The 12643-nt window shown below is 37.7% G+C and overlaps 2 protein-coding genes across 3 annotated transcripts in view; both read right to left on the bottom strand.

Moving 5' to 3' along the window:
* Nucleotides 1-228: 228 nt before the first annotated feature.
* ube2v1 (ubiquitin-conjugating enzyme E2 variant 1) lies at nucleotides 229-4425 on the bottom strand. The gene is made up of 4 exons (XM_027001961.2): nucleotides 4349-4425; nucleotides 2827-2975; nucleotides 1904-2029; nucleotides 229-1058 (listed from the first exon to the last, which is right to left on the bottom strand). Exons 1-4 carry the CDS (start codon nucleotides 4368-4370, stop codon nucleotides 912-914), a joined length of 444 nt encoding a protein of 147 aa, XP_026857762.1. The 5' UTR covers nucleotides 4371-4425; the 3' UTR covers nucleotides 229-911.
* A 1615-nt stretch (nucleotides 4426-6040) lies between these two features.
* LOC113572439 (proto-oncogene tyrosine-protein kinase Src-like) overlaps nucleotides 6041-12643 on the bottom strand; it is a 25060-nt gene continuing 18457 nt past the window's right edge. For both annotated transcript variants that reach the window (XM_027002017.2, XM_027002018.2), the window contains 6 exons: nucleotides 12539-12643; nucleotides 11932-12111; nucleotides 11712-11788; nucleotides 11129-11282; nucleotides 10461-10592; nucleotides 6041-10061 (listed from right to left, as the gene is read on the bottom strand). The exon at nucleotides 12539-12643 is cut by the window's right edge and continues 51 nt beyond it. In XM_027002017.2, coding sequence (XP_026857818.1) covers nucleotides 9853-10061; nucleotides 10461-10592; nucleotides 11129-11282; nucleotides 11712-11788; nucleotides 11932-12111; nucleotides 12539-12643 — 857 coding nt within the window. In that variant the 3' untranslated portion in view covers nucleotides 6041-9852. The remainder of the gene's footprint in view (nucleotides 10062-10460; nucleotides 10593-11128; nucleotides 11283-11711; nucleotides 11789-11931; nucleotides 12112-12538) is intronic.

Genomic DNA, 12643 nt, shown 5'->3' with positions numbered 1-12643 from the left:
AACATCCCACCTAGCAATTAAAATGCTTGCATCCCTTCCCATCTGATGTATAATAAAGGTAAACAGGGGAGAAGACAACTAATGAACCTGTTGCCACAGCCCAGTTCATCTTAAAGTATAATATTGTTTTTTACAGACAGCAAGACTAGAAAATTGCTGTTTCATAAAGCATTATCATAAATAGCTAAACAATCCCAATCAAAAATACCCAAAGAGGACTGCCAAGAGTTGCTAAATATCCATCCCTTCCAACATCAATTTTAATCTCCATAACAGATGATAAATGTAAACATTTTCATAACCTAATGGCCCTGAATACAATAATTAAGTTAATTCTGTGACCAAATCCATACAGGAACGAGGAGCTGCCAGTAGCTTTAACTTTAAAATGGTGTTTATAAAGGAAAACATTAAATCAAAAATTATCAGTGGCAACCTTCTACACCCAACATGCATTGCCTAATTTTAATTGTAACAAAAATTGGTGGCACTGAGCATTTGAAGAACACAGAACAGAGACTTACACTTAATATCATTTATGTTATTTTTACAATCTGCATGTATAACAAATAAAGACTTAAAAAAGATTAGTAAGATGTACAGTATTTTGTATTGTAATGTCTGGTCTGCATGGTGGCCTGGGCACACCGGTGCATCCACATTTTCTGTGCAATGGGAGCACCCGGCAGCGGAGTGCTCATTGGCAGCTGCAGCGAAGGAACAAGGACATGGCATTTAAGAGAAAGGGCTGATAAAGTCTGAAAAGTCTTGGAAAAGAACAGGAATAATCTGCAAATGTGTTTGCGTGTGTGTGTGTGTGCGTGTGTGTGTGTGTGTGTGTGTGTGTACGCGCGTGCGTTTTGAATAGAGAATTTAGAGGTGAAAGGGAGATGAAGGAGTAGCCTCTGTGCTCAGTTGCTATAGATTTGTCCCTCGGGAGGCTGGGGCAGTTTCATGTTCTCCTTGCACATCATGAGTCGCCGGAGCTCCTGCAGGACTACACGGATGCTGTAGGAATTCTGCCACTTTGCCAGGGAGGACACTGCCCGCATGTCAACCTAAGAGAATCCAACAGTCACCAGGAGTGAGGTATTACATGGAGTCATAGCTAACAGGGGCTATCAGCTTTCTCTGGTACTTGCCAAAAACAATGAAAACATTTCAGTGACACAAATGACGAACAAGGAGGTGACTTCGTGCTTAATTTAAATGTTTACTCCAATACAAGTGTATAAAAGTCCTGTTTTAAATGTATTGTGTCTACAGTGAATGCCCTCTGTCAACATGGCTCCAATGGACACAATGATTTGCTCAGTATGAAAACAATGTAAATTATGCGTCATTGCCCTCATTACAACACATCTGAGGCAGAGGCCAATGGGCAAAATGAAGGCAAAATGGGAGGTTCATGGGGTAATTCAGACTGGTCAATGAGAAAGCACTTACCAAAATTACAAAAACAGAATAGCAGAGGCAAGTTTTCAGACCTCTACTAGACACTACTCTTGACAAAACCCTATGGCCACAAGACATTTCATCTTTAATTGTTTTGTGAATCCTTTCTTTCAGTCATTACTTTAGCAGTTACTATGCATTATATGATAGAGATAAAAGCTGACTATTGTATGTCTCATTATACACAGTCTCATGCTGCAAATCGGCTTCTGACATTAAAACATGCACATCTTCGTAGAACCTGCCATCTCTGTAGCGTTGAAAGTTAAAGGCAAATTGTCTCTGAAAACACATTTTCTCCATATTCCAGAGTTCTAACAATATACCTCCTCATTTACTTCCATAGGGCATACACCTAGATGGTAAAATAAAAACAGCAAGAGCCAAAATAAATGTTTATGGGTATTCATACACTGCTTATGCATTTTAATAATAATGCAATACTTACCACACCATTTGAGTTATGCACACCGTTTAAGTTGATCTTGGTCACAAATCGGACAAAAGGAGGAGTCTCTGGGTACTTCGGTCCACATTCCACCCTCAGGCTGTACATCCTGTTCTCATAGATTGTCTGGACATGTATGCAAGAAAAGGTTAATGAAATATGAAAATACTCATAAAAAGGACCCATTAACATAAAATGTGTCAGACAGAACAGAAGCAGCAGTTACCCATGCTTAAAATTAGATGGCCTTATGAAGATATCAAATACTGTTAAAAAGGTCAAGTCATGAACCTGTGTTAACTGACTTCAATCCATAATCAGATGTTAAGATATTCATATACTGAAATAAAAAATATTTCAGCAGTTAAAATTTCACAGGATAGAAACACTTTACAGCTTAACGAATTTTGATGCTTAAAACAAAGCATCAAGTGGGGGGCGGGGTGTCAAAGTGCTGCTCAGCATTACTGATTCAGGATCCTGACAACAGTCCCAACTGGCCCTCATGCTGTCAATGTCTGGTCACTGAAGATGCAACAGCATCTCCCCTATCAAGTCATTATTCAACGCATCATCTGGTCAGGCATGTGGACTGTTACATGATACAGTTCAGTGCTTTGCATTCACGTTCCATGGTGCCATCGTGCCTGGCACTGATGCATTACCTAGGAGGTGTACAAAAACAGGCCTTGTTTGCCTACTCAGAATGGCAGCACTATAAACTATACAGTATAACAATTCAATTTAGCTTTTGTAGTCTGAGAGATGGAAGAAATGAATAAAATATCCATCAAGAAAAAAGGAACATTACATTTGAGACAATTTTACAAACTAAACGATGTGTCCTAAAATCATGACAATGTGACAAAAAAAGGAAAAAAAAAACAAGGTGAGATTATTGGCAGGGGTCCAATAAAACTCACCCTTGGAGGTCCAATTATCATGCCTCTCCAGCGTGTGAGTGTCATGTCCTCATCATCCTCTAGACCCCAACTCACCGTTCCATCACCAACACCTTTCTGGCCCTCCTCCAGCTCTTCCAACAGCCGGAAGTTACGAGGGACTTTGACGCCTAAAACAAATGTATGCAGACTGATGGAACCAAGGACCCAGGATTGTGAAATGGACCGCTGACACTTTAAATGATCTGTGTGCCTAATGATGACAGAAATGATGACCATAAAACTTTGAATCTTTGTTGTTGCTGACAGTAAATAAATATAGAGGAAAATGATTATTACTACATTTAATAGCTATTCACAATTCCTCTGATTGGTACAATCTGTATCTACTACCCGCTGAGTGATCATTTTCCAAACTACTAGGATACCAAGTTATTATGCGGTATCTCACGGGGGCAACGGGTCATTAAGATTCCATCGCATTTGCTTAAGATATTTTCCAAACAATTGTTACAATCGTGATCACGTAACGTAGCTGAATGAATAGGATATAACAATAGGCAAACGAACTACAGCTGCAATGTGATGAAAATGAACCACACGCACTGTGCCGGCAACTTCATATCCAGACATGACATTTTTAATTTTATCATCATCATATTAACCAAAACATTGTCACGTTACTGTGATGAATTGACATCAGATACGTTACTTTATAAGTAAATTCAAAATCGATATTTTCCCAGCTGCACAGTAAATATAATTAGGTAGTAGTGCACACCCTGACTATCGTTAATCAGTAGCGTCAAGCTAGACAAAACGGGTTGTAGATAGCTAACCTATGTATCTAGCTAGCTAGACCTGCGTGCTAGACAACTTAACCCGTTAAAGTTCAAAGTAATATCCTTTCGATTAAAATACATTTTATTACAACAATGAAGGTTTCGGTTTGACACCCAATAGGAACTATGTACGTCTCTATTACCTTGATTATTTAGGAGCCCGCAAAACTAACGGAAAGCATGCATGCAGCTAGGGTTAGCCAAGCTAGCGATACTGTTACCAAGAATGTCCCAGCTCGTTTTGCAGGTTGAGTTGGCGTCTCCGTATCATGACGCTGCAATTGAATAAGTTAGCTAGCTAATTAGCACGTTAGCCAGTTGACCGGGAAAGCGCCAAGAACGCAAAACGCAACGCTTGCTCCAACTACAGTCAAGGGACATATGTTTTAATTGAAACAGTCACAAAAGGTTAGCTAAGAGAAACAGTTTGATTTGTCTTAGGTTAAGTGCCTTGCTATCGCTAATAACATACCCGGCAGAGTAAGCTCAAGCTCAGAAATGAATGCTAGCTAGCTAGCTAGCTAACTAGCTAACTAATATGATACAATCACGATTCTGCGCAACTTGAAAATGCATTTATTCGCAGCTTATACAAAGAGTTCATTAAAGCAACATATCTGCATATCTGTATCGTCAGCTTTGTATTTTAGGACAAGATTAAGCGAACATTACATGAGTGACACATTTCGAAATTAATTTACCTGATCCGGCGGCCACCGCCATCTTGTCGTTGAGCAGCGGGAACGCGCACGTTCCCTACAATTCGTTTACAGACGCCAGAGGTGCTGCCACAGGTGATGCTGTTGAATCCATTCCGTGTTTGCTTTGCTGTTTGTGAACATCCATTTGGAATTTGATGAGGACGGCATTGAACAGCCCCCAGAGATTATTTACATCGCTCTTGAACACTAGAATGCATACATTAAAACTGTAGAGTATGCATGCATTTTAGGCCTGCTTTATGCTCATATTGAACTTCTTAATTGCCACATTCGGATGTATTTCAATCTTTGAAAGCTTTTAAATTTCAAACTTTTCTAGTTTAATAGTCACCATCTTGTTTTTCTTAGATGGGTTTCCAATTCTGGCTCCACTTACGGTTTCTTCCTCAAGCCAACAGGTTCTCTTTGCTACCTGCAGCCATGACGTCATCATCTGGTGCATGGACTTTGATTCCCGTCGGTTTGCTTGGTGACAGTGTCTGAAAAATAGAGGTTAAGCCAACAGATACAGCATAATTTAAATTCATTTACACGTTTTCATGGGTTCAGTTTTTTATTTTATTCTGTTATTGCCATCAGTTGTGCTGAAGTGGCAACGCTGAAATCTTTTTTCAATTGTGGAACACAGAAGCTCATTCTATGGAACGGGAAGTGGGGGTAGTTGGATTAAGCACACACAAGTGTGATCTTTCAAAACAGATCTACTGACTCAGAGAGATGTAAGTGGCACAATAAAGTTTACTTGCATTGTTGTATAGCAAGGCCACAATTAGCCAAATATTTTAATGTGAACACCTGCCTTTCTTAAAACATTCAGTTTACACATGTACAAACACAAATAGCCTACACTACCTTTGTAAAGCCACTCCCATGGAAGCAAAAGGCATTAAATTGTTTTGATACATTTATTTCTCTCTCTCTCTCCCTCATCCACTCTTATTAGTTTTTGAATTTATCTGAGACTTTTTTCTGCCATGGCCTCATGTCATACCCTGTCTATAAACTGCTCTACTTATTATCAAGTGAACATTTTCTTCTAGTGATTTAATGTGCAAAAATATTAATCGAAAAAAATGATAGTGAGGCATCTATGGAACTTCTAAACTTAAACGTATAGCGCAACATACTTGCTGTACGTATTTTATAAAAAAAAACTCTGCCACAATATTAGTATTCTTTTAAGGTACATAAACACCAAACTGATTTGAGGTTTTAACTAATATGTTTGAGTGTTTTGATGGGATTGTTAAAGGATTCAAGGCATATTTTGTTCATGCAAGTCTGTCTACATAAGCCTGCACATTCTGACATCACAACTCCAGTAATTCTTCACTGGACAGTAATTGTGAGTCATGCAAGACTCAGTTCTAGAATAGGGAAGTTGGAAAATGTGCCAAGCAAGACTTAGTTTTGGAATGGTGAATTGTGTCAAAATGTGGTTGTATTTTGACAGGTGAACGGTTGCGCTCACATACTGTACCTGCACATGCCACAGGAATGTGCAAGGTTTCATGGTGAAGTAGCTGCAAGATTTATTTAAGTGATTATGACTGCCAATTGTAAAAAAAATCTCAACCATCAATGGCATTTTTAAAAGACCCTTTCAAATTACCCCACTAAATTTAAATGAAAACTGGTCAAACACATAGATCTATATTACAAAATGGCCTTGAGTTATTATTTATTGCACATCCACTGATAATGACATACAATTGAACAAGACCCATTTGAACAAACCGATTTGGGGGGGGGAAAAAATACAAAAATTATTTCTTTTCTTACAACTTGGAGGTTAATAATAAAAAATTCAGGCATGGTAGGCCAGTATGCATAGGCTTTGAGAAACACTCATATTTACCATCTTACCAAATATGATTTCAACAACTCAAAAACAACTTAAGTAGTTTTTAAGTAACTGCACAGACACAATGACAGCTAAATGCTTCATGCAGATCTGGAGCAGAAACAACTTGGAGAGCTGATAGTATAAAACATACAATTTCAACCAAAAACATCTGATGCAAACATTGCTTTGCCACACAAAAGCTTCCAATGCTTTGTTCCTCCCTGATCTCAGATTTTACAGAAAGAGGCAATTGACAATTTAATGATCTTTTCACATTCAGCATCTCCATCACTGAATCAGTGAAAAGAAGAAGAGGTACTACGTTATCCATGTTGGCCTCCTGTTATAAGCAAGAAAAGCAACAATACATTACACGGTGAATTAAAAAAAGAACCAAGTTATGTTGCTCCCTTCAAAACCAGGTGAATGATAAATAGTTAATTTAGATGATGATACCTGAGAACAATAAAATAAATTAATGTATGGCATGGATAATGAGTAAAGAAGAAAAGGTATTTTTGCTCTTCCACAGAAAAAAAATGGAAGTGAACATTATGAATGTGGGATTTGTATATAGTTAGGGTTTCCAAACCAGACCTTGACAGTTTAAATCTATGGTCTTATGTCTCTATGGCCAAGTTGAAATGCCTCATGTCATTATTGCTATAGTTTTTTAATTGAAGTTGTTAGTTTATCATAGATACAACATGGATGCTGTCAAAATTGGGAAATGCTGAGGAATAAAACATAAATACGAACACATAATGTGAAGAAAATTGTGAGCAAGAGATTTAGTTTGGTTTGGCTACAATTAATTACAGCTAACCAAATGTGGCAATTATTAAAAATATCTCAGCTTTGACCAAAGGGATAAATGCAATAAACATCATAACCAACAAAAAAAGTCATAAAACAGAACTGCAACAAACATCATAACCAACAAAATGATTTCTTAAAAAGTAAAAATGCTCCTGCCTAAATTTCACATTGCATCACTATAATCAATAATGATTACAGGATGAGAATATTTATAAAGTAGCTGTTTGTTAGTAATTAGCACAATGTCCACAACATGCACAGTCCTAAAACTAGGTAAGCTAAATGGATACATCAGAAACCTTACACCATTCCATGAGTCAACATTTCACATATGAAAAAAACCTTCACCACACACAAAAGAAAAAAAAAAGCAATAAGTCAAATCTTATTAAACAATACTCATATTAAAATCTTTTTTGACAACTCAAAAAGATAATAAACAGATAATAAACTGCTTGATTAATGATTTTCAAAATTATGAGTAACAGAAATGGCATTATAATACATACTTAAATAGCAGTTAAAGTATATATGGCTTTCTTTAACAATAGGTTTTGTGATCAAGTTCCCCCCCCCCCCACACACACACATGTTGTCAGTAGTTTAACTATTAGTTTAAGTCAGTGTGAAAATATGGGCATCATAATAAGAACATTATTATAAGCAATATGGCATTAAATCTTGTAGTTTAAGGGATTTATAAAAAGCTCAAACATGAATAAGTTGAATACATATTCTGTAAGGACCTCATAATACACTTGCTAGGTTAGTTTCCAGCATAATATGTCTTAAATCATACCAAATGTTTTTAGCTCACTTAGTAATTTGTTTTATGTAAAAACAATACAAAATTTTACCTTTTAAGGATTTGTATGAGAATGATTATTAGTGCACATACATATGCCAATTAGTACATAGTAACACTGTGGTAAAAATGTGCACACAGATGGAATAAAAAGCTAGCCCTATTAGCGTTTTTGCTCAGCTGAAATGATAGTCCCCGCCCCTCCAAATTTATTTACATTTTTTTTTAACCAAAAAGTCAGATTAGATTTACATCTATCAAAATAAACAAACTTTTTTTGCGAGGGAATTTCATCCACTATACCATCATTATATCATTTCATTAATATTGTACTCTATGAATAAAAAAATTCTTCTGGACTGGAGGGTGAAAAAAACCCACTCAGGCTGCCTTGCATTTTCAAAATACACAACCTTGTCAGAGGTAACCCTTCTTTAAGACTCCACAGCCTACGAATTCCAGGCAACATCTTTTACTACTCATTGTTTACCACACTGTTCTAGACTGACATCCATGCAGTTCTGCTTTCTAATATAATTAGAAGAAATTCCAACAGTATCCCAAAATACATATGAAGAAATGTATAATCCCTTGGGAGGAAATTAGGATTCATTTCCTGAAAGAAAAAAACAAAAAACAAAACAAAAACACACTTCTGAAACTCCTACTTAATAACCACACATTGCAGAGTGCTTTATATGACCTGTTTTACTATTTTCGTTTCATGCTTATAACAAAAATATCAGCCATACAAGTCATTTTCAAAGGGTCGATCTTTAATCTGTGTCAAAATATAGTAGCTTGCGGTCCTATTTAAATACTTTTAAAAGTGTTTAGTATGACAAAGCCAATTTTATGGTCTGCACTTTAATGTGTGATGAAGCCACAACATGTAGTAAGGCATATTAAGTATAGTACAAAATAACTATGCATTTGTTTTAACACTCATTAGCAACCGAACTGAACGTAATTATCTTCTGTAAACATAAACAATGTCTGGAGTTTGAATTCCATTACAGAGCCTCCTGTATATATCTCAAATTTGTCATAGGAAATATCTGTATTTGTTATAGGAACAAAAATGTCTGTTCTGGGTAAAAATGTACAAAGTTTTAGAAAATTTGATACAAAAAAGATTCTAACATTTATGAACCAAGCAAATTACAAATCTGCAATATTACCCCAAAACTCTGCTGTAACAATCTTATAAGAGCTCATAAACATAAGATTATATGCAACGAAGATTATTTTAAAATAAATACCCTATTACATTGAAAAAAAACCTTTTTCTTTCAGACATCTGATTTTTTTTAAAATAGTGCAACCTAGTACATTTTATTTGTTCATTCAAGAGGGCATCAATAAATCATAGCCAATTTGCTGTGTCCAGGCACACATGCTAGTGTCACGGTTGGTTTTGTGGCTTAATTTTTTTTTAACTGAACACAAAACAAAAAACCTTTTAGGTTTTGTGGTATAAAAAGACCTGCCCCATAATAATAAGTACAACAGCTCTTTCATTTAAAAGTACAATGAAAAAGAGTTACACTGCGTAATACCATAAAATGCAATAAGTGATCACTCCTAGTTCTGGTAGAACTAGGACTGGGTGAAGAAAAAATGGATGGAAAAAAAATTCAAGAAAGGAAAGAGGAAAGTGACAGAGAAGTGGATCGATCCTTTGGCACCTTGGGCATGTGGCAGTACTCTGCTGTGTGAAAAATTAAAGTCGTACCATTTGGCTATCCTCCACCCACCCACACATACACACACTTACATTTCATAAATGATGTAAGGAAGCTTCATGTCCCCCCTTTTCTTCAATACACAAACTTGTGCACAGAGGAACATACCCACACATTTGGAGTTCAGTCCCCCTCAAAACACAAATGCATAATCTTCATACACGATAGAAAGATTTTCTGTGACCCCCCTCGTATTCTAACACAAACCTGTGTGCAGATGCACATACCCACAGTTTCGAGGCCCTTCCACCGATGACACCAGAAATTCCTAGAGGTTTTCCCCAGGCTGGTACTGGGGTTCAGTAGAGGTAAAATAGTCCTCCAGGAAGCCCTGCAGGTACTCGAAGGTTGGTCGCTCCTCAGCCTCCTTACGCCAGCAGCTAAGCATGAGCTCATGCATGGAGCTCGGGCACTCTGCCGGGCATGGCATGCGGTACCCACGCTCCACCTGGTCAAGGACCTCCCTATTCACCATTCCTGGAGGGATTGGAAAAAGATATCTGTGTGATTATGACTGCAAATTAATTTTCAAACAGTGGATTATTACTGCAGGTCTCATAATGGAATACTTCACTCCAAAATAGAATGTATTCCAACTAGGCAATATTCCACTTTATGAAATAAGAATGAGGCATTGGAATATTGGTAAAACTGACATCTTAGCATAGTCATATTCATAGCATATTATAAGATGGATGTCACCTGGTGGAAGTATTCAGTTTCACCAAGAGTCATGCTTTGATAAAAACTTATTTTTTACAAGGTCTTATATAAAGCCTCATATAGTAACCTTGCTATTTCAAACTAGTTCTAATTACTGTTTATTTATCTACATGTTATGAGTTCTGTAAGGAGAAGACTGGACTTTTATTTGACCTGGGTATGGAACTCGCCCTTTGGTGGCCAGCTCAGTGAGTAATATGCCAAAAGACCAGACGTCCGATTTGATCGTGAAGCGGCCATAAAGGGCCGCCTCTGGAGCTGTCCATTTTATGGGAAACTTGGCACCTTGGATAAAGAAGACAGAGTGACACCAGTCATGCTAAACTTGCATATGCAGTTGTTGGGTGAATAAGGGAAAAAATGTAAATGAAAGCAAATAAAGCCTGGATAAAACACAATCATAAAGGGCCAGAATCCAGCACACACCAGACATTTCCCAACCTCAAATATACTTAATTCAGATTATTATCGGATTTATCAATGAGAAAACAAGGAAATCACTGGACTGTTCTGGACTCTGGTTATTCAAGCAGAGCTGGGCACTCCAGGTGTAAAGTACGGCTCAGATTACAATGTTTAACATCTAACTTTTCTGATACTATTTCTTTCCAGACAACCAACTGTTGAGAGTGAAATGGGGCAGACAAATTGGTAAATAAGTTTAGATTTTCCAACATGAATTAATAAAAGGACTTAAACAGCCATTATCAATCAGAAAGCGATTACCAGAACAAATAAATTACAATGTCATAGTGTTGTGACAGTATTGATATTATGCAGTAAACACTTGGATGGTATGGAAAGGCACTCTGAGTCCTTACCCTGTCTGGCAGTGTACTCGTTGTCTTCAATGAGCCTCGCCAGTCCAAAGTCAGCCACCTTGCATACCAGGTTGTTGCCGACAAGAATGTTAGCTGCTCTTAGGTCTCTATGCACATAGTTCATCCTTTCAACATATGCCATGCCAGCAGCAATCTGAAAGAGAGGGAGCGAGCGGGGGAGGGGGGGATCCTGTGACAAAATCCAAATGCAAAGGACATCCTTAACCATGCAGTGCAGAAACCATATGTTCCAAATTCCCTCATAAACATGGTACATATTTTGTGGGTGGGATCTTGTTGCGTTTTCAGTTCTGCTATATTAAGAACTGGCCTGCTAATGAAAGTGATAGTTCTATGATGGACTTTAATCTGATGCACAGCAAGGGTGAAGCTCCCTTAACTGACCAGCTGTAGTGCTTCACTGACACTATATTACATCAGTCATAAAGAATTATTATTAACTGTGGTTTATAGAATAAACCTATAAATTATTTTTTATAAAGACAACTGTAAAATACTGGCAATCATGATTAAAGTGCAATCAAAAACACTCTCTTGTAACACTAATGTTACTATGTTGTACCTGAGAAGCCATATCAACCAACTGTGGAAGTCGCAAATACTTTTGCTTCACCCCTTTAAGGAAGTCAAGCAGGCTACCTGTAGTGGAACATCAGGTATAGATTACTGACTGGACCTAGCACATGCAGCTTACATATACATTAAAATGTTCACTGATAAATCCTGACAGTCATACACAAATCATACAGAAATCATACAGAAGGGCACTTTAATCGTCAGACCTTGACTCATGTATTCTGTAACAATATAAATGGGTTCTTGTGAGACGACAGCATAGAGCTGGACCAGCTTCTCGTGTCGGAGTTTCTTCATGACCTGGGCCTCCTGAAGGAAGGCTTCAGGGGACATGGTCCCTGGTTTCAGTGTCTTGATGGCCACTTGTGTGGTCTCATTCCAGGTACCTGGGGGAGCAAAGGAAGAAATTTTCAGAGAATTCACTGGTCAACTCACGTTTTCCCAATTCTCACTTACCAGGTATTTTTAACTATAGGGAATGAAATTAATGCATTTCTCTGCTTTTATAAGTGTGCTGTTCATGTGATAGAATACTAACATAAAAAGTATTAACATGTTAGAATTAGTGGTATTATCAACACTAGAGTGCTGGACTGTGTACAGTGGTCAGGTAAGCACTTAGAGGGAATGTCAGCTTTTTTGAATTATAATGGGACACACTGTGTATCAAAAACTTACAATGTAACTCCTCTGAATCTGTAACCACCTGTGATGGAAATCATTTCATACATGAATTTCACCAATGTGTACATGTGAACCTTGCAGATGCTCAACAGTTAAGGGAGGCAAGGATGCAGTAAGCTAGCTGCGTACCCTTCCACACTTCACCAAAGCAGCCCTGACCCAGCTTGACAGCCAGTTGGAGTGACTTGCGGGGGATCTCCCAGGCGTCCCGCGCCAGACCCTGCGTCTGCGGCT

The sequence above is a fragment of the Electrophorus electricus genome, chromosome 20 (assembly GCF_013358815.1).
Source record: "Electrophorus electricus isolate fEleEle1 chromosome 20, fEleEle1.pri, whole genome shotgun sequence".
In the NCBI taxonomy this organism is placed as follows: Eukaryota; Metazoa; Chordata; class Actinopteri; order Gymnotiformes; family Gymnotidae; genus Electrophorus; species Electrophorus electricus.
This window is presented reverse-complemented; position numbering and strand designations above follow the sequence as displayed.

Excerpts from the sequence above, each read along its gene's own strand:
- ube2v1 (XM_027001961.2), bottom strand. The coding sequence starts at position 4,370 with ATGGCGGTGGCCGCCGGATCAG. Across the intron at positions 2,030-2,826 it reads TGATAATTGGACCTCCAAGG|ACAATCTATGAGAACAGGAT; the intron begins GTGAGTTTTATT and ends ATACATGTCCAG. Across the intron at positions 1,059-1,903 it reads TGCATAACTCAAATGGTGTG|GTTGACATGCGGGCAGTGTC; the intron begins GTAAGTATTGCA and ends GGATTCTCTTAG.